Genomic DNA, 22390 nt, shown 5'->3' with positions numbered 1-22390 from the left:
GATGTTCAATAAGGCTTCCTTCTCCCCTCCCAATTTTTTATTGTGAAAAACTTAAAACATACAGAAAAGGTGAAAAAATAGTACAATGTTTACTTATATACCATCACCTGGATTCAACATTTTATTATTAACATTTTCCATATTTGCTTTGTCTATCTACATTTTGTTTGGTGAATTGTTTGAAAGTAAGTAGCAGACTTAATATTTCAGGTTGCATTTTCCACAAATACGGAATGTCCCTAAATAACCACAATACTTTTTCACACCTAAGAAAAATTAACAATAATTTCCTAAAATTATCTGATATCTAGCATATTCACACATCTCTAATTATTTCCAAATATCTTTTGTAGTTTTTGCCCCTTCCTCCCCAAACCCAGGTTTCAGTCGTGGGTCTTATGCTGCTTTGACTTTATGTTTCATTAAGTTTCTTTTAATCCACAACAATTCTCTCATACCTCCCCTTTTTCCTGTGACACTGACTTTTTAAAAAGATCATGCCAGTTGTCTTGCTTGCCATCCTACACTCTGGATTTATTTGATTCTTTCTGCATGGCTGCATTTTTAGAAGTAACTATTGATGAAGGAAGCTGTTCTTTATGTAAGATTGTCAGTTAATAAGTATAGAAGGAATGATAGAAGTAGAAAACCAGTATTCTGCCACCTCCTGTGAAATTAGTTATTGAAGGCAAAGATGCTAGAGCCATTAGGCACTTTTCAGGAACAGGATACTTAAATAGTGTCGAAGTATCACCCAACAGAACACTTGCTAATTGCAGTGGGAAAAACATACCTTTACAAGGTGGAGGTTTAGGGCCTGGGGACCAAGTAGTTAAACAGCATCATTCCCAGTGGAATAACCTCACAGTACCTGCCTTTGGGGTGCTGCAGGAAGAATCATGACACCATCTCTGAAGTATTCTTGCCCCACATACATTATTAATCTTAATCAAGCCTAACTTCCAGTTTATAGGAAATACAGGACAGAGAAACATGTGTAGTGACACCATGAGGAAATAATCAGACCCATCCAGGAATGCTTTTAAATGAATTTGCGTTTTCTTAATCACCATTACATTTACCTTAACACACTTGAGACAGGTTTATTCAGCAGCAGAGCTTGGACACAAGATCCCTAGACCCTTTGCAGAAACTGCTGCTCTTGGAGAATCATAGAGCATAGTAGACTCTAGTTTCTTTGACAGGGTCATACTACAGCTTGTATGTTTTCTTAATAAATATAAGAATTTAGTTACAGATGTGTCAGTCTGCCACCTTTTAGAAACACTGAATTTACTTAGTGAAGTGTAAGGAAGAAGTATGGAAAATTGATCATGCCCTAGCATTTAACTTATAGGAGTTTACGTGTTTTGCAGTAGAGGTGTTTGGATAGAACTGGAAGATTGGCACTATTTTATTTGGTGCCAGCTTATGATTAATTTAGTTTCTGGTTTTGCTATTCCTAAAACTGGTCTTCCAGAAATACTCTAAGGTTAAGTTGTTTCATCAAGGCAGTGTATTTATTAAGTGGTCATTGTTTCAACTCTAATTTATTATTGATCTTTCAGGCCCACAGCAGCAGAACTTTTAAAATGCAAATTCTTCCAGAAAGCCAAGGTAACATGTTTAAAAACCCAAGTAAATCTGCTATTTTGAAATCACTATGAATTTATATGTATCATATTTGATGTTAAACTGTTGGGAATATTTGTTTTGCAGAACAGAGAATACCTGATTGAGAAGCTGCTTACAAGAACACCAGACATAGCCCAAAGAGCCAAAAAGGTAAGCACAGTTAGCCCTCATGACACTGTAGGAGCTGGTCCCCACCCAGGGAAATGAAACCCATAGAAAAATAGGAAAAAGATTTCCACAAATTCAGGATGTATTATTGAGAGGTTATCAGGTTAGTGATTACTCAGATAACTGTATTTGCCTTTTGGTTATCTCATCTTGTTGTTATGCATCTGGATGTGGACACCATGTGAAACTCAAATGATTTCATTTTTCCATTTATCAGCTTTGCTTAAAGAACGTCAGAGAGGAAGGGATGTGATAAGGTTTACATACGAGAGAGGTAAAATTCCTTGAATATCTTTCCTTTGAGTTTTATAGAAGATCACTTTTTAAACACAGTTTGAAATGATGGAAATGAAAAATAAAACTTTTGTTTTTAGTGGTTACTTGAATATGCGTAGGATATAATTCTTTCCTCATAAAAGACCCGTGTTCTCTTTTGTAGTTTTCTTTATGTTAACTAAATTTCATTAATGTTTATCTGAAAAATTTTCCACTCTAGATTTTAGATTTTTAAAATGGTATGTATGTGAATGTATTTATTTATGTATGTATTTATCCAGAGTTTTATTTATTTGTGATTATGGATTTCATTATGGTATGAAAACTAACAAAATTTAGTCTCTGGTTTAGTTTAGTTTTGTTTTTAAAATTATGTTAGATATTTATAATTAAAAATATTTATATGGTCACAGATTTAGAAAGGGAGGTTCTTTTTCCCTCTTTTTACAGTTATAGAGAAAGCTGGTTTGAATCTGAGTTGTCTGCATTGTAAATAAAATTGGCAAAGAAACATGCTTTAGAGATTGCATCTCATCATGCTGAGAATTAAGTAACTGAATGTTGACTTTCAGACATTGCCTTTTCTAAAACATTCTGTAGAAAATGCATTTAGCTGATGATTTAGAATTGTTTTAAAGAGATTTTAAAGTAGACTTCAGGAAATGACCTACTCTGCAGGTATCTGAGCTCCTGTCCTGGACTCCCAGAATTCTGTGGGTGGCTGGTTGCTGGGCTGTGGGCCTGGGCTAGGGAGGGTTGACTTTAAAGATGTGAACCCAGGTTAGCCTGCCGCTGAGGGAACAGAGTATTGTTTGTGGTCCATCATAGTGACATGTCCAAAGGGGCAGCACAGAGAAGCTAAATCTTCAGTTTGAAGCAACAGATTAGAAGCTGGAAGAGTCTGAATGAGAGTTTGAGAACTTCTAACAGAAGGCTGAAGGAGGAGCCTGGAGAGATTCCCTGGGGTGTTGGAGTCTAGCATGGGGGTCTTTTGATCAGGTACCTAAAATGTCGGCCAGAGTTGAAAAAAGCTGTTAGAGTGCCGTTGACATGTATAGCACCCGTCACCAAAGGACATTTAAAAATTTTATTTATTTTTTTGGTTTACAATTTTCTGTTGGAAGTTTCATCTGATGTCATCCTGTTATGTTCCCCAGAGGGGTTTTCTGGGCCTGCTTTCTCTCCAGAGCTTTAGCCTCACACCTCCAGCTCCTTGTGAAGTGGCCTATCAGCCCCTCAATCGGAGTGATTCCAAACGGCTCACTCTCCCTCCAAAACCTGTCTTCCTGTGCTTGGTCTTTTCCTTCTGAGTCCCCAGCCTCAGAACATTGGGGTTATATGTGAAGTCTCCTCCGCTACCTTGTCTTCCCCATAGAATCACTCATCAAGTCCTCTCCATGTTTCCCTCTGCAACTTTGCTCAGAACCCGTATTTTTAACTGGACGGTTGCAGTAGATTTCTAACTGTCCTCGCCCCATTCCTTCTTTCTATTCTTTCTTAGGCACTACTATAAGATTAACTTTCTAATCATGTCACTTAATTGCTCAAAAGTGGTTTCCAAAATTAAACAAAAGCAACCACAAGAGCAAATAAGTGAAAAATAGAAATTTAAAAAATGGTTCCTGTCAAATAAAGGCCAAGCTCCTTAGCCTTGAATTTATAGCCCGATTTCAACTTCCAGCCTTAGAGTTTAACCTCCAGCCAAACCGAACCATCTGCACTTCCCATTCCATAACCTATACTGGCCTTTGGGGCTTCCTTTGATTTGAGAAAATGAAGATTCTGTTCAGTCTGTGACCTTCTGTTCTTTTTTTTTTTTTAATGTAAATTATTTGTATATTCATGTGCTGTGCATTCCAAACTCCATTATGCATGTATCTATAAGCAGCTAGAATTTTGAGAGATGTGAGTTTTCAACCATATCATTTGCCATTTACTTGCCTCCTTGGTTTTAGACTTAAACCCCAGGACTTGTTTCATCATTAAAAAATGGCCACACTTCTGAGTCCCAGAGAGAAGTAAAAGGAGAATATGAATGAGTTCTTTAAGCATCTTATAGAAAAGAGAGTTATCACCTGTAATGGTATCCTCTCTGTCTGACTTCATAATGTTGGCTGTTCTTCTGTCGTAATTCTTGTTTTAAAGTGCACCACACTCCTTACCTGTAGGTTCTCTGGCAGGTGTGCTGCCTGGGACAACATCGTTATAGTGCATTTCTTGTTCATGGTAACTGCCCACAAATGTTTGCTAAGTGATCACATGTGCTTGGGGGTACCAAGGAAAGGCCACTTGAAACTATTTTTCACTCACTTGAACCCCCAAATGCTTGTCATACACTTGTTCCTAGGATTCCTGTAAATAGTGAACAGTCTTCCTCCCTCGCTCTGGCTTGAGATGTTGGCAATCAACCATGATGCTCCCCACTGGAAACCTCTCATACAGACTCGGCCACTCGGAAGTAAAAGGCATTTTAAGCATCGTGTGCAACGAAAACCTTTACTGTAGAATGTCTTTACTTGTCTTAGGTTCTCACAGTGTTTACATACCTTATGTTTAAAAGTTGTTTTAGGGAAGTCTTTAGTGTTATTTGTGTTATTCATTGTTGGGCTTCTCTTTATTGAGATCTCCTCAGTTACTCACTTTCCTGTTTGCTGTGCTGCCTCCTACTTGATCTTTCTCTAGTTTCCATTGTGTAGATTTGTTCCTCAGAAGCTACTTGTTGATTTTAGTTTCCTCAGTTTGTTGTTTTGTAAGTAGAAACAGTCCATTGATGCAATAGTGTTTAAACGACATCTAGGCCTGTTGGCAAAGCTCTTGGACCTTCAGGCAACCATGTTCATCTGAAATTTATCATAAACAGCATTCTCTTCTCCTCCCTGATGGTAATCAAACTTAAGAGGTATTTTTTCAATATGCGTTTTTCTTTAATATGAATATTTTCATATTTAAAAGAGAGAGGGAGTGGTTCTGTAGCTGCCCTTAGAAGGTCCCGTGGAGCACACCAGTGCTGTCCATTGGCAAGAAGTAGTTAGAAGCCTGTCATACTAATTTTGGCCAGAATGTGGTGCATTGGTTTGGAGCCACATAATTTAATGGGGGTAGATGATCTTGTTCTCATCCAGATTGACTTCTCTAAATCAGGAAAAAAAAAAAAAAAATATGAAATGGAAACAGTGTGGCTTCCTGGGTAATCTACTGGTGTCAAATAATATATATTTTTTTGGTGGCAATTGCAGTAATTAAGGATACTTGTTTTCTTTCTGTAGGCATAGCATTTGGTCCTCTCTGGGTTCTTTTGATGACAGTTTTGTTTAGGGATCATTTTGATTTTCTTTGGCCCTAATTTTCCTGTTTGTGAAGTGAAAATTCTGTCTGACCCCAGACATGTGGTGAAGGGTAACGAAAGATTTGAGGTTCCTGGACCCCAAGATGCTCTGTATATTCTTTGAGAACTTGCTAATACCATGCTAATAAGGACCCCCAAGAACAGAGTTAAGTGCAGCTACATAACTTGTTTTCAACTATTCACTTATCCTCATGCATGAGAAGAAAAGGCTCATAGCCATTATTGCTTCTCATGTGACTCCCTAGACACCTGTCTCCAGCCATCTTTTGGGGTTTGAAAGCTTAACCACATGCTGTTCCATCACTTACTGGATTCCCTAGGTGGCGGGGGGGGGGGGGGAGGCGTGAGTTGTCCTGCTTAAATTAAATGCAGATGCTTAGGGCTGCATGAATCTTCTGTAGGAACATTTGATTCTCAGAGTTGGCTAATGTCTAAGCTTTATCTTAGGGATATTAACCTTGAGTCTCCACATTCATGCTCATATTCATATGCTTTCTGTGGCTTTCTAAAAACCACATATGGCAGGACAGGGGCAAGGGGTTAGTAGCTGCACAGATGTATAAATACCACCTGCTCAGTGAGAAAGCATATTGGCCAGAGAAGGGATGGAGTGGGGAAATGTAATATGTAGATCTTCTTATCGTAGTTGCCTGTGTTTTCATGGGAAGTAGAATAGCTGCATGATTTTTTGTTTGAATTTTCTTTTTTTTTTTTCTGACCAGTAAGGGGATTGCAACCCTTGGCACAGTGTCATTGCACCACGCTGAGCCAGTGAGCGCACGGGCCATCCCTATGTAGGATCCGAACCTGCGGTCTCGGCGCTACCAGCACTGCACTCTCCCGAGTGAGCCACAGGGCTGGCCCTGTTTGAATTTTAATTGTGAAATTGAGAAGTTAGAAATGGTTAGTCATTGTCACAAAAAGGAAAAGGCTATTGTATCACTGCTCTATTTGGGTAGAACCATTGTAAATTGGAAAGACTGGAACATTATGTATGGGTCTGAGAATTACTTATATCAGGCTGTGAGAATGGTTTCATATTTGATCCTCCTATGTGCTTAGGAGTGAATGGCTAGGAATATTACAAGTCACATCTATATAATACTTACTATGTGTTGATAACTAGACCTATCTGTTATTTTTATTTTGAAATAATTTCAGACTTACGAAAAGTTAGAAAAATAGTACAAAGAATTTCTATATATATTTATCTGTCTTTCTTTTGAAAGATTTCAGAGTAAGTTGTGGACTGGATGCCCTTTACCTCTAAGTATACTTCAGTGTGTATCTTCTAAAAACAAGGACACTCTCATTCATAATAACAGTGTAATTATTAAAATCAGGAAATTAACATTGATACACTACTACTTTTTAATTTTCAGATTTTATTCAAATTTTGCCAATTTTCCCACTAATGTCATTTATCTGATCCAGGATCCAATCCAGAATTATTATGTCTCCTTTAATCTAGAACAGTCTTTCATTTTCTTTTATAACTGCAACACTTGAAGAATTACAAACCAACCGTTTTGTAGAATGTTCCTCAGTTTAGGTTTGTCTGATATTCCTTCCCGATCAGATTCAGTTTATGCGTTTTTTGACAGGAATGTCTCAGAAGAGATGCTGTGTTCTTCACATGAGACACATGATACAGATTTATTCCTTACTCATGATGTTAACTTTGATCACATGCATAAGGTCGTACCTGCCAACTTCTTTGTTGTAAACACAACAAGTATTATTTCTTAGTAAAAGCGATTCATTAACATTACATTTATTCATTGCATTAAATATTAAAAGGTGAAGTGAATGTACTTACTGGACTGGGTCATTTGTCTTTTTTTTGAGGAAATGTTTATGCTTTATGTCATTACGGTCAAACATTCATAGGATATTAATGATAGACTTTCCCTTTGATTTCTACACAGTCATGCGTGTAAAGAACACTTTGCCAGCAGTTTAGGCAGGAAGTGGAGATGGTGCTGCTCCAATCTGTATGTCTGGTCTGGAAGCAGCAGTAGCTAGATCTGCTGGTGAGCTGCCTAGTCTCTCTGAGCCTGATCTGTAGAGTGGAGCCGACAATACTTAAATTCTGTGGCCGTGAAGATGGGAGATGATCTGTGCATGATTCTGAGATTGTGTTTGACATGCAGTGGGTACCCAGTCAACAGTGGCATAGTGATTACCATGTAAATAAGGAGAATATTATTGTGCTACGGAAGACTGGACATTTTAGAAGTACATAGTGAAATCAGGAGTGAGTAAAGAGTCCTGACAGTGGGATGGGGTGGGTGTGGGTGATGAAGATAGTTTCTCTATTGCTGTTGCTTTGGATGGAATGGAGGAAAAGCCCATGGAAGGCTGCAAAAAGAAGGAAGAGTTACTGTAGTTATCTCATTGCAGTTGCCTATTCACCTGCCTTTATGTTTTCTTTTTTGACCCATCAAGGTGGTGGCAATGGACAAGAATCAGGGCTTTCTCTCACTACAGCAAACCATCTATGGCATGAGAAGTGCAGCGTGTGTGTTTCTGAAGAGCCTAAGAATACTAGGAATTAAATGCACACATGGCTAGTATTCTTTTTCAGCTTTCAAATCACTTTCATGTATGCTTCCTTATTTGTTCCAAACAATTGTGCTTGAAGATAGTCAGGGTAGGTGGTATCATTGCTCTTTACAGATGAATGTGTGAGAGGTGGACAGGAGGTGCCCCAAGTCATATGACTAATAAGATCCCCAATTCTTATTTCTGGTTCGTGCTTTTCCACTAAATCATACCTCAGAAGGAAGAAGAAAAAGGAGAGGGCGGGAAGGAAATACAGATGGAGAGGATAAGCAAAATTAAATAGCATAAGCAGGAAAAGGGGGGTACATGTCATTTTTAGAGTGAGTAGACCTCCATTTGTCACACTTGAGGGGGCATCCACACCACTCATGGGCACTAGGAGGTGCTGTGAGCATCATTGCAGGAACCTGGCAAGTTTGCCAGGGTTCTTGCAGGTATGGAGGGAATGAGGTAATAAAGGGCTTTGGAGGTTCTCAGGGGAAAAGGGATGGCTAGTGAGAGTTTGGTAGCATCACCAGTTAAAAACCTGTCAGCAGCTCAGCTTCTCATTCATAAAATAGCAAAGGCAAAGGTATCTACCTGTGTTTGGGAGGACTAAATTGGGTAGTGCAAAGGAAGTTTATAGCACAGTGGTTGGGACAAAATGCTCCATAAATGATGCAGTTATTGTTATCATTAGAGTAAATTTTATCATATTTTATAAACATTTTGCTTTTATTTTTATAGTTTTGTTCTTATAACGTCATGATTGCTTTTGGAACTTTTATGATTGCTGCTGCAGCTGTGGGCACCACTGCTGTGACAGCAGCTACCGTTACAACCACCACTGCCAATTGTGGGCACTGAGGTTCAGACAGACACAAGGACATAGTCCAGGCAGTGAGACTGGCCTTTTGGTGGGGAACACAGTGCAAGCATCACAAGATGTGCAAAACTCGAAGAGTAGTAGAGAAGAAATGCTTTAGGATATGGGCGTAGCATATGTGCGACAGATATGGGAAAGGTCTGGAGCTTGTAGATGGGAAGATGTGGAGAGATGAAAGAGAAAAATAATATTTATTGTGCACCTTCATGCATCATGCTAGATACTTGGTTCCCATTTATCTCGGTTACTGCAACCTTACAACAATCCATGCAGTCCTGAGTATAAGATATATTGGATAAGATAGACCAGAGGATAAGATGTGTTAGACTATTAAGAATAGTTAAGAAAATAAAGTTATAAATATTTTGAAATATGAGTGGAAAAGAAAAACCAAATATTAAAAGTGAGTTAAACTATTTTTAAAGGGTAACAGGACTTTAAAATTGAGAAGGACCATAAATATCTCTTGGTTGACTATTCTTCAATTTGCAGACGTGACAGTTGAGACCTAGGGTGATTGAACCTTGACCAAGGCCACATGGTCATATAGTAGCAAAGTCCGAAGCCAGTCTTCCAGTTTGTTACCATTTAGTCTGTACTTTTACTTGATAAAGAGGTAAAATGACTCTGAGTTTCTGCAAAATTGCTTTTTCTTTTCCTTCCTGGAATTTTATAATTAATTTGTAAGATATTGAAGGTTCTCCACTATCAAGGAACCAGAGAAGAAATAGGGTTATTTCAAATGATTAACAGGGGGTGGATTTTAGTTTTGTTCCAAGCTTGCCCAGTAGAGGGCAGCAATGGGTTTTAAGTCTGTGTGGTTGTGGAACTTAACTGAGCAAAAAAGTTTTGGCTTTGTTGAAGGTCTCAGACGTGGAGTTAGGAGGATCAAAGATATGTTAGGTTTGTACTAGGCCATGAACACTAGACACCTTAGTCAGTTGGGGTATTATTTTATCAGGCAGGGGACTGAAGGGTGATGGTTAAAGTAATGTTATTACTACCACTTTTGTTTTAAATTATATTTTCTGTTAACAAATCAAAGTAATCTAACATTTGTATTTAACATAATTAATGTGAAAAAAGTCTCAATTTTGAAGCCAGGATTGGAGATCTTCTAGTATTCTGTGGTCAAATTCATACAGTTCTGGGTGGTGGCAGGCTATTTCCAGAGAGTTCTTTGGTTTCTGCAGTTCTCAGAGCTGGGTAAATAGAGGTGGGAGGGAATCCAAGTGTATGATAACTATGGAGAAGTGAACCAACCTCTACAACAATGAGCACACGTAACATCGATCTAATATAAAATACTCCTGGTGATTATCATGGATCTAATATAAAATACTCCAGGTGATTCAAGCAGTCCTGAGAGCACATGTCCTCTTACTGCTTTGTGTTTCATTTTCCCATCCTCTTGTTTATTTATTTATTTATTTTTTAGCTTCTGACTTCTTTTTTTTTTTTTTTTAAATTTTATTTTGTCGATATACATTGTGGCTGATTATTGCTCCCCATCACCAAAACCTCCCTCCCTTCTCCCATCCTCTTGTTTAAAACAGCCCCAGGTATTGGTAATATATCTTATTGAGGAACTCACGTGGTCAAAGGGAGGAGGACAATGGTGGCTGAGGATGCTGTTTTTCCTATTTAGAGCTGAGACAACAGTGAGCCAGAGACAGTGAAGTTGTCCATTTAGCTTGGACTGCAATTGGGGCATGTGTTCCCAGAGTGCAAGCTCATTCATGTTTTCATTACTTTTTTACTTAAAATGCTTTGTTTTTTAGTCAGTTTGTAATGTAGGGTTCCTTTGGTCAGGAAAGTGCTTTTGGTCACTAGGGGGTGCTATCAGAATAGTTCATTTACTCTAGGAGTCTGTGGAGTCTAGGTGTGTCTAGTCTGTAGAAGCCCTTGCAGCCGTAGATTTCTCCCTTTTGCTCTGTACCTGCTCTAAGTAGCTTGACAGGTGTTTGTGCTGGGGGTGAATTAGGCAGAGGTGAGGGTAGAGGAAAGAGCAAGGGAAATAGTTTCAGAGAGAATTACTTCAATTTAATTGGCGAATTGATTTTTTAAAAAAGCGTGTATTCTGGGAAAGTGGCCTCTTCTTAGTTGCATTAGACTGAGAGCCGACAGTATTCACTCAGGAAATTGTGATTTGCTGATCCCCATTTAGGGGGAGTGTCTATATTTTTAGATTGAGGTATTTTTAAAAGATACCAAGCTTCCTTAACTTTTACTCATCTTGAAGATCCATTTTTGTAGACTTAGAAATAATGATATTCTGAAGGTATCATAAGAGGTACTGTTTTTACAAGTTTAGTTTGTAGAACACTGCTTGTTTTCTGCTATCGGAAATGAATAGGCCTTATTTCATATCCAATTAGATTTTTGAGGTCTGCATATTCAAATGCGTAATGTGCTACATTTTTGCTTTAGGGAAATTTGCTAACTTTTTCCAAAAGCTCATGTGTGTGAGCTAATTTTTCTGAAACTAATTGGCATCTATGTGTTGAGAGAAGGCCCCCGACTGCCTGCCCACTCTCCACCTGTCCACGCCGAGCTCCCCAGCATCCCTGTAACTGACCAGGTATGACTGCCATTAGGCAGCTGGTCTTTACCCAGAGCCCCTGACCCCTCCAATCTGAGCATGTCATTTCTTCTGAAAGTAGACAAACCTCAAAGAATGAAAAGGAATTTGGCTAGCATTGTAGGAAAGCTAATATAAAATGTTATCAGTGCATGCCTTTTGATCTTGTCAAAACTCTAATATGATGGTGCCCTCTTTTCCCTGGTTTAAAACTTTTCAATGACTTCTTGTCAATTATAGGATAAGACACAAATTCCTGCCACTTATAGGATGAGGTCCATGTCACAAAGAGGGTAGGGACCATGCAAGGCTTTCCATGATCTATGTTATTTAGCTTTTCCTTTGGCCACTAGCCACCTTAATTACTGATTGTACTTTTCTCCCAGTATGCTCTTGAAATTTCCACATGTGTTTTCCATGAAAGTGCGTGTACTGGTCCCTTTGTTTAGAGGAGCTTGTATCTTTCCAAGCCTAGCAGTTCTGTGAAGCTTTCTCATACCACCCCCTGCACTCCAGACAGTTCATCAGTCTGTTGCCTGTACTACTTCTGTGCTTTGAGTCTTATTCTGCTGTTGCACTTAGTGTCATTTATAGTTTACATCCTTACATTATTACTTTCTGTACCAGACTGTGAGCTCGTTGGAGGCAGGAATTGTGTCATATTATTCCCTGTGTCCCCAGGACCCAGCATAGTGTCTTGGTCAGTTAATAACTATTTTTTTTAACTTATTATTTTTTATTGTAACATAGTTGATTGTACATATCTGTGGGGTACAGAGTTGAATGTTATTACCTGTGTGCAATACGTGATGCTTGAATTAGCATAATTCGTATATTCAGCAATATACAATGTAATCGTTTTTCATGGTCCTTTACCAATTCCTCCCTTACCCACCTTCCACATCTACCTTTCCCAACTCTGGTAACCTAAGTTCTGCTCTCTCCTTTTGAAAGTTCAACATATTATTGTGATTGTTATATCTTTCTTTCTTTTTAAAATTTGTTTATTTTCAGCTCCCACTTATGAGTGAGGAGATGAGGCATTTCTCTTTCTGTGCCTGATTTGTTACACTTAACATAATTTTCTCTAAGTTCATCCATGTTGCTGCAAATGGCAGTATTTGTTCTTTTTTATGGCAGAGTTGTATTCCATTGTGTAAATATACCACACTTTCCTTATCTAGTTAGCTGATGATGGACATTTAGGTTGGTTCCAACTCTTGGCTATTGTAAATAGAACTGTGATAAACATGGGAGTGCAGGTGTCCCTTCAACGTGATGATTTCAATTCCTTTGGGTATATACCCAGAGTGGAATTGCTGGATTGTATGGCAGTTCTATCTGTAGTTGTTTGAGGAAGCTTCATACCATTTTCCATAATGGCTGTACCAATTTACAGTCCCACCAACAGTGTAGGAGAGTTCCCCTTTGCCTGTGTCCTTGCCAGCATTTGTTATTCTCTGTCTTTTTGATAATAGCCAGTATAACTGGAGTGACATGATATCTCAGTGTAGTTTTGATTTGCATTTCCCTGCTGCTGAGTGATGTTTAACATTTTTTCACATGTTTGTTGGTTTTTTGAAGACTTTCCTTTGAGAAATGCCTATTCAGCTCCTCTGCCAATTTTTAAATCAGGTTATTTGTCTTTTTACTGTTGTTTGAGTTCCTTGTATACTCTGAATATGAATCCTTTGTCAGAAGCATAGTTTGCAAATATTTTCTCCCACTCTGTAGGTTGTCATTTCGCTCTGTTAATTGTTTCTTTTGCTGTGCAGAAGCTTTTTAGTTTGATGTAATCCCATTTCTTATCCCATTTACAATAGTCACCAAAAAAAAAAAAAAAATTACCGAGGAATATATTTAATCAAGGAGGTGAAAGATCTCTATGAGAACTATAATTCACTATTGAAAGAAATTAGGGAGAACACAAAAAGATGGAAAGACATTCCATGCTCTTGGATTGGAAGAATATAATGTTGTGAAAATGTCCATACTAGCCAACGTGATCTACAGATTCAATTCAATTCCCATCAAAATACCAATGAAATAGAAATAATCAATCACAGAAATAGAAAAAAACAATCCTAACATTCATATGAAGCAAGAAAAGACTCCGAATAGCCAAAGCACTCCTGAGCAAAAAATATAAAGCTGGAGGCATAACAATACCTGACTTCAAACTATAGCATGAAACAATAGTAACTAAAACAGCGTAGTACTGGCAAAAACAGACACTTGGACCAATGGAACAGAAGAGAGAACCCAGATATCAGCCCACATACTTACAGCCAACTGATTATCAACAAAGGCACCAAGAACATACACTCGGAAATGCAAGAGCTAAGAAATGCAAGCAACAGCCTTTAACTCAAGTTTAAGAGGCCAATTGAAGTTATTTTGGTTGTTATGTTAACCAGTTAGCAGAGATACAAGTAAATTGGGCAGGAACTGGGAAGGTCCTGTTTTATCAAGATCAGAAGGGTTTCTCATGGGTCAAGGGAAAAGAGCTGAGGGGTGGGCTTTCTCTGTGACTTTGTGCAAAGCTATAGGAGGTAGTGGAAGGAGAGAGAGGAAAGGCCCAGGAGTAGGTCTTGGTTGGGAGGCTGGGACTACAAAGGTCTGTGCCTGATGGTAAAGACCAAGCTTCAGCTCATGAGACAGACTCCAGCCAGCCCCTCACTCTACCACTCGCTCAGAGTGGCAGCAGAACACCCCTGTGCCTTGTCTGTGAAATGCACACTGTGGCTTCTCATTGATCTTCTTGGGTGAAAACCACAGAATCCTTAGTTGGGCCTCCAGTGCTTGGCATGGCCTAGTCCCTTCCTCACTCTTAAGCCTTCTCTTGCACTCTCCACCTCAGTTCTCCATGTGTCCACTTGCCCACACCTTTGTATGTACTGCTGTTCCCTCTGTTTGGAAGTTTTAGGTCTTTCCATCCTCAGCAGACCTCAATTTCAGCTCAAGGAGACATTGCTTTAGAAAGCAAAATTGGAATCATGCCATATTTATTGTTCTGTAACCTACCTGCATTTTTGCTTAAGATATCTGTGGACATTTTTTGTGTCAACAAGCATAGATTTGCATAATCATTTTTTTTAAAAAATTAATTAATTAATTTATTTATTTTTAATTTTATTTTGTCGATATACATTGTAGCTGATTAATGCTCCCCATCACCAAAACCTCCCTCCCTTCTCCCTCCCCCCCCAACAATGTCCTTTCTGTTTGCTTGTTGTATCAACTTCAAATAATTGTGGTTGTTATATCTTCTTCCCTCCCCCCCCCGATTTGTGTGTGTGTGTGTGTATGTGTGTGTGTGAATTTATATATTAATGTTTAGCTCCCTCCAATAAGTGAGAACATGTGGTATTTCTCTTTCTGTGCCTGACTTGTTTCACTTAATATAATTCTCTCAAGGTCCATCCATGTTGTTGCATATGGCAGTATTTCATTCGTTTTTATAGCTGAGTAGTATTCCATTGTGTAGATGTACCACATTTTCCGTATCCACTCATCTGATGATGGGCATTTGGGCTGGTTCCAACTCTTGGCTATTGTAAAGAGTGCTGCGATGAACATTGGGGAACAAGTATACCTTCGACTTGATGATTTCCATTCCTCTGCGTATATTCCCAACAGTGGGATGGCTGGGTCGTATGGTAGATCTATTTGCAATTGTTTAAGGAACCTCCATACCATTTTCCATAGAGGTTGCACCATTTTGCAGTCCCACCAACAATGTATGAGAGTTCCTTTTTCTCCGCAGCCTCGCCAGCATTTATCGTTCATAGTCTTTAGGATTTTAGCCATCCTAACTGGGGTTAGATGGTATCTCAATGTGGTTTTGATTTGCATTTCCCGGATGCTGAGTGATGTTGAGCATTTTTTCATATGTCTGTTGGCCATTTGGATATCTTCCTTAGAGAAATGCCTACTTAGCTCTTTTGCCCATTTTTTAATTGGGTTGCTTGTTTTCTTCTTGTAAAGTTGTTTGAGTTCCTTATATATTCTGGATATTAATCCTTTGTCAGATGTATATTTTGCAAATATTTTCTCCCACTCTGTTGGTTGTCTTTTAACTCTTTTAATTGTTTCTTTTGCTGTGAAGAAGCTTTTTAGTTTGATATAATCCCATTTGTTTATTTTTCTTTTGGTTGCCCGTGCTTTTGGGGTCATATTCATGAAGTCTGTGCCCAGTCCTATTTCCTGAAGTGTTTCCCCTATGTTTTCTTTAAGAAGTTTTATTGTCTCAGGGTGTATATTTAAATCCTTAATCCATTTTGAGTTGATTTTAGTATACGGTGAGAGGTATGGATCTAGTTTCATTCTCCTGCATATCGATATCCAGTTATCCCAACACCACTTGCTGAAGAGGCAGTCCCTTCCCCAGTGAATAGGCTTGGTGCCTTTGTCAAAGATCAGATGGCAGTAAGTGTGTGGGTTGATTTCTGGATTCTCTGTTCTATTCCATTGGTCAGTGTGTCTGTTTTTATGCCAGTACCATACTGTTTTGGTTATTATAGCTTTGTAGTATAGCTTAAAGTCAGGTAGTGTTATGCCTCCAGCTTTATTTTTTTTGCTGAGCATTGCTTTGGCTATTCGTGGTCTTTTATTGTTCCATATAAATGTCTGAATAGTTTTTTCCATTTCTGAGAAAAATGTCTTTGGAATTTTGATGGGGATTGCATTGAATTTGTATATCACTTTGGGTAGTATGGACATTTTCACTATGTTGATTCTTCCAATCCAAGAGCATGGGATATCTTTCCATCTTCTTGTATCCTCTCTAATTTCTCTCAGCAGTGGTTTGTAGTTCTCATTATAGAGATTTTTCACCTCCTTGGTTAACTCAATTCCTAAGTATTTTATTTTTTTGGTGGCTATTGTAAATGGGCAGGCTTTCTTGATTTCTCCTTCTGCATGTTCACTATTGGAGAAAAGAAATGCTACTGATTTTTGTGTGTTGATTTTGTATCCTGCTACTGTGCTGAAATCATTTATCAATTCCAACAGTTTTTTTGTAGAGGTTTTAGGCTGTTCGATATATAGGATCATGTCATCTGCAAACAGGGACAGTTTGACTTCATCTTTTCCAATCTGGATGCCCTTTATTTCCTTCTCTTCTCTGATTGCTCTGGCTAGTACTTCCAACACTATGTTGAATAGGAGTGGTGAGAGTGGGCATCCTTGTCTAGTGCCTGTTCTTAAAGGAAAAGCTTTCAGCTTTTCCCCATTCAGGATGATATTGGCAGTGGGTTTGTCATATATGGCTTTAATTATGTTGAGATACTTTCCCTCTATACCTAACTTATAGAGGGTCTTTGTCATGAATGAGTGCTGAACTTTATCAAATGCTTTTTCAGCATCTATAGAGATGATCATATGGTCCTTGTGTTTGAGTTTATTAATATGGTGTATCACATTTATTGATTTGCGTATGTTGAACCAACCTTGCATCCCTGGGATGAATCCCACTTGATCGTGATGAATAATTTTTCGTATGTGTTGCTGTATTCTGTTTGCTAGTATTTTAGTGAGGATTTTTGCATCTATATTCATCAAGGATATCGGCCTGTAGTTTTCTTTTTTGGTTATATCTTTACCTGGTTTTGGTATCAGGATGATGTTTGCTTCATAGAATGAGTTTGGGAGATTTGCGTCCGTTTCAATCTTTTGGAATAGTTTGTAAAGAATCGGTGTCAATTCCTCTTTGAATGTTTGGTAAAATTCTGCTGTGAATCCATCTGGTCCTGGGCTTTTCTTTGTTGGGAGCCTTCTGATAACAGCTTCAATCTCGTTTATTGTTATTGGTCTGTTCAAATTTTCTACGTCTTCACGGTTCAGTTTTGGGAGCTTGTGTGTGTCCAGAAATTTATCCATTTCCTCCAGATTTTCAAATTTGTTGGCGTATAGTTGTTTATAGTAGTCTCGAATGATTCCTTGTATTTCAGATGAATCAGTTGTAATATCGCCTTTTTCATTTCTAATTTTTGTTATTTGAGTCTTCTCTCTTCTTTTTTTTGTTAGCCATGCTAATGGTCTGTCAATTTTATTTATCTTTTCAAAAAACCAACTTTTTGATTCGTTGATCTTTTGAATTGTTTTTTGGTTTTCAATTTCATTCAGTTCTGCTCTGATCTTAATGATTTCTTTCCGTCTGCTAACTTTAGGATTGGATTGTTCTTGTTTTTCTAGTTCTTTAAGGTGAAGTGTTAGGTTGTTCACTTGCCATCTTTCCATTCTTCTGAAGTGAGCATTTAATGCAATAAATTTTCCCCTCAATACTGCTTTTGCAGTATCCCACAGGTTTTGGTATGATGTATCATTGTTTTCATTAGTTTCAATAAACTTTTTGATTTCCTGCTTGATTTCTTCTTGGACCCATATGTCATTAAGTAGAATGCTGTTTAATTTCCAAGTGTTTGTATAGTTTCCAGAGTTTTGTTTGTTATTAATTTCTAGTTTTAATCCATTGTGGTCTGAGAAGATACATGGGATAATTCCAATTTTTTTGAATTTATTGAGACTTGATTTGTGACCTAATATGTGATCTATCCTGGAGAATGATCCATGTGCTGATGAGAAGAATGAATATTCTGAGGTTGGTGGGTGGAATGTTCTGTAGATATCTGCCAATTCCAATTGGTCTAGAGTCTTGTTTAGATCTTGTGTTTCTCTACTGATTCTTTGCCTAGATGATCTGTCTAATATTGACAGTGGAGTGTTCAGGTCCCCTGCTATTATGGTATTAGTGTCTATTTCCTTCTTTAGGTCTAATAGAGTTTGTTTTATAAATCTGGCTGCTCCAACATTGGGTGCGTACATATTTATGATTGTTATGTCTTCTTGATGGATCAGTCCTTTTATCATTAAGTAGTGTCCCTCATTGTCTCTTTTTATGGTTTTTAGTTTAAAGTCTATTTTGTCAGATATAAGAATAGCCACTCCAGCTCGTTTTTCTTTTCTGTTTGCATGGTAAATCTTTTTCCATCCTTTCACTCTTAGTCTGTGTGAATCTTTATGGGTGAGGTGGGTCTCTTGTAGGCAGCATATAGTTGGGTCCTGCTTTTTGATCCAGTCAGCCAGTCTGTGTCTTTTAATTGGGGAATTTAAGCCTTTAACATTAAGAGTTGTTATTGAAAGGTGTTGATTTATTCCTAGCATTTTATTGGTTGTTTGGTTGTCTTAGGTGTCTTTTGTTCCTTGCTTTCTGATTTACTGTTTGGTTTCTTTGTTTGTTGGTTCCTTAGGTTGTAGATAGTGTTTTTGTTAGCTTGTTTTCTCTTCATGAATGCCATTTTTATTGTACTAGCGGGTTTTGATTTTTCTTAGGTTTTTATGGCAGTGGTAGTTATTTTTCAGGAACCAAACCCAGTACTCCCTTGAGGATTTCTTGTAAGGGTGGTCTTGTGGTAGTGAACTCCCGCAGTTTTTGTTTGTCTGAGAAATATATTATTTGCCCCTCATTTCGGAAGGATAGCCTTGCAGGGTAGAGTATTCTTGGCTGGCAATCTTTGTCTTTTAGTATTTTGAAAATATCATCCCATTCCTTTCTAGCTTTTAGGGTTTGTGATGAGAAGTCTGATGTTAACCTGATTGGGGCTCCCTTATAGGTGATTTGACGCTTCTCTCTTGCAGCTTTTAAGATTCTCTCTTTGTCTCTGAGTTTTGCCAATTTGACTATGACATGTCTTGGAGAAGGCCTTTTTGGGTTGAATACGTTTGGAGATCGTTGAGCTTCCTGGATGTGAAGATTTGTGATTTTTCCTATACCTGGGAAGTTTTCTGCCACTATTTTGTTGAATATGTTTTCAATGGAATCTCCATTTTCCTCCCCTTCTGGAATACCCATGACTCGGATATTTGAGCGCTTGAGGTTGTCTGATATCTCTCTCAGATTTTCTTCCATGTCCTTGATTCTTTTTTCTTTCTTTTTGTCTGCTTGTGTTATTTCAAACAGCCCATCTTCAAGTTCAGAGGTTCTCTCTTCAACTTCGACAAGCCTGCTGGTTAAACTCTCCGTTGTGTTTTTTATTTCGCTGAATAACTTCTTCAGTTCAGCAAGTTCTGCTACATTTTTTTTCAGGACATTGATTTCCTTGTATATTTCCTCTTTCAGATCCTGTATACTTTTCCTCATTTCATCATGATGTCTAGCTGAGTTTTCTTGTATCTCATTCAGTTTCCTTAGAATTATCACTCGAAATTCCTTGTCAGTTATTTCAAGGGCTTCTTGTTCTATAGGATCTAGAGTATGAGATTTATTAACTTTTGGTGGTGTACTTTCTTGATTTTTTGTATTTCTGGTGTCTTTTTTTTGGTGTTTATTCATTGTGGCAGGGGGTTTCACAGTCCACCGGTTTGAGACTAATGACTAACTAGGATGTTGCTGTGGTTGCCAATTTGGTATGGCTCCCGCCGTGACTGCTCAGTTGGCCTCTAGTGTCTTGTGTGTGTGGTTGCCTCGGGTCTTGGGCTTCTCCGGGGATCCACCTTTCTGGTCAGCTTGTACTCTGCTGGGCTGGTGGATCACGTACCACAGGGTGTGTGATCTCTGTTGAGCTTTCACTTCCTGTACAGGACTTCTCCCCGTTCCGTGTGCTCTGGCCCAGGCTGTTAGATCGTGCAGTGGCGACCCCACCGGGTGTGTGGTTTCTGTCGAGTCTCCGCCTCCCTGGCCGCACGTCTCTCCCCTCTGTGCACACTGTGCTGGGCTGGGGTGTGTCTTCTGCACCCCTGGTCTATCAGCTGGGCCTTCAAGACCCTGCTCAGCACCGCCTCGCCCAGGAAGTCTACCAGGTTTCTGCTAGGCACAGACGACCGGTCTCTCTGGGTGCCTTTGTAGCACTGTGTAGATCTTTCTCGGGTCTTGTTCACCTTTGTATCCCCCCGGTATAAACCGAGTCTAGTGCCCGCCTGCAGCCTGCTCTCCGGCAGGTTCAAGCGGACCTGGGAACTCTCCTACCACACTATTCCCAACCAGAAATTCGTTAGGCTTTTTTCCAAACTGGTGGTCGCAGAGATGTTATCTGCCTCCCAGTAACAGGAAGTTTACCGGGGCGGAGTCCAGGGTGTGGTGGAGTGACAGTCGGCCCGCCCGTACTTTCTAGCCCTCCCAACACTGGTCGGGACGCCCCACACCCCCAGCCCCGCCAGAGAACCGCGGAGGGAGTGGGAGAGGAGGCCAGCCCGCAGGGTCCGGAAAGCCCCGCACCAGGCCAAGCAAATGGGCTCAGTGATGGCCGAGCAGGGCGGAGCTGCCCGCACCTGGGAAAATGGAGGCAGCACCGGGGCAGTGAGTGGCCTGGTGGTCCAGGCGGGAGCCGCGTGGGCATCCACCTCCCGAACAGAGCTGTGCCAGGGATCACTCACAGTGCTGTGCCAGGTCTGGCGCTCGCTCTGTCTCTGGTTTGTTGCCTTCCGTGTTCTCGGCGCTGCCGCCTCGGGCTGTTCAGTCGCGGCGCCGCTCGGGCGCTCCCAGGAATCTTCTTTAATGCCGGCCTGAAACCTCGAATCCTGAATAGGGCAGCTGGCCGCCTTCAGTGCGGCCCCAGCCTCCGGGATCCTGGCTGCATCCACAGCAGCCCTGGCGCCGTGTTCCCTGTTTCAAGACTCGCTTTTGCAGCTAAGAATCAGTTCTTTTCCTGCTCCACACTTCAAAGCTGTTGCCTGTAAATGAGGCAGCCTCTCCTGCCGGGGGCAAAGTGGCGTTGAGCCCCCACGACCGGCCAGCAGCCGCAGTCCTCCCTTAAGAGATGGCCAGAGGAAGGTCCACAAGTTTCCCGGCTGCCTGAGGCCCAGTGGCCACCTTTTCCACCTCAGCTACTCCGCGCCAGCCGCCGCAGCCGCCGCCATCTTGAAACTCCAAGCACAATGTATGTAATTTAAATAGACTTTTAATAATTATAAGTCCCCTTGACCCTCCGATGGTGCAGTCTCTAACTACTACTACCTAAGTTCCAACTTCTATTTTTAAGTAAAAGCATTATTTTTCCCTGACCTGTTGATGTTCTTCTTTTGAATGTTAGCAGCATGATTTTGTCTCGACTTGAGTATGGAGTTTACAGGAGGCACCAGATGCACCTGTTGGAGTGAGCAGGACTGAAGCCATGTTGGGACCTAAAGCTGCCTGGGCTGCAGAGAGCTGCATAATCATTTTTAATGGCTTCATAGTATTCTACTGCTGGAGTGATTCTAGTTAATAAGCAGTTCTTTCTTCGTGGTCATTTAGATTGTTTCCAATTTTTTTTGTTGTTAACCATGCTGGCATGAACATCATTGTACATGCATTATTATACAAATTGTACCTGTTTTGTTAAGATATGTTCCTCATAATAGAATTGCTTGGTCAAAGAGTATATGGCTTATAATTATTGATACATATTACTTTACTGATGTTTAAAATGGGAGGCACTGTATTTCAGATCCAGACTGAGTCTCAAGTCCCTCATCTATAGAGTAATGTATTACTTATACACACACACACACACACACACACACACGCGCACGCGTGCGCGCGCAATTACATACGCTAGTTCAGTGCCTACCATATGGTATTTAATATTATTGTTTATTTTTGGTATTGAAATGGTTATCCATGTACATTTATGTTTTTCGTTTTTTTCTAGATCTGTAGTTAGCTGTTTAATAGAGAGAATTCCAGATCTTCTGGCAGTTTTGCAACTTTGAGACTTTCAGTAAATTCAGGAGAGATTGGAACGTACCATGTACTAAAAGCTGATCCACATAGATCCTATCATGTAGGTCCCAGCTTAGGGTCCTGAACTCTTAGGGCCATTAAAAGTAGTTAGGAGAGACCCATTGGTAGTGTAAAGTATGGGGAGCACTTTTGTTCTGCAGCCTGTTCGTGAACAGGGGATTATTTTCAGTGTGGGGACTGGGCTGAAGGTACAGTGTTATAAGGTGTTTTTGCCCATTACTGTGTTACTGTAAT

The 22390-nt window shown here is 39.7% G+C and overlaps 1 protein-coding gene across 2 annotated transcripts in view; it reads left to right on the top strand.

The window, feature by feature from the left end:
- STK39 (serine/threonine kinase 39) overlaps nucleotides 1-22390 on the top strand; it is a 265729-nt gene that overhangs the window by 104720 nt on the left and 138619 nt on the right. For both annotated transcript variants that reach the window (XM_063107085.1, XM_063107077.1), the window contains exons 9-10: nucleotides 1569-1617; nucleotides 1720-1785. In XM_063107085.1, the coding sequence (XP_062963155.1) occupies nucleotides 1569-1617; nucleotides 1720-1785 (115 nt within the window). The remainder of the gene's footprint in view (nucleotides 1-1568; nucleotides 1618-1719; nucleotides 1786-22390) is intronic.

This window comes from Cynocephalus volans, chromosome 1, assembly GCF_027409185.1.
Source record: "Cynocephalus volans isolate mCynVol1 chromosome 1, mCynVol1.pri, whole genome shotgun sequence".
Classification (NCBI taxonomy): Eukaryota; Metazoa; Chordata; class Mammalia; order Dermoptera; family Cynocephalidae; genus Cynocephalus; species Cynocephalus volans.
This window is presented reverse-complemented; position numbering and strand designations above follow the sequence as displayed.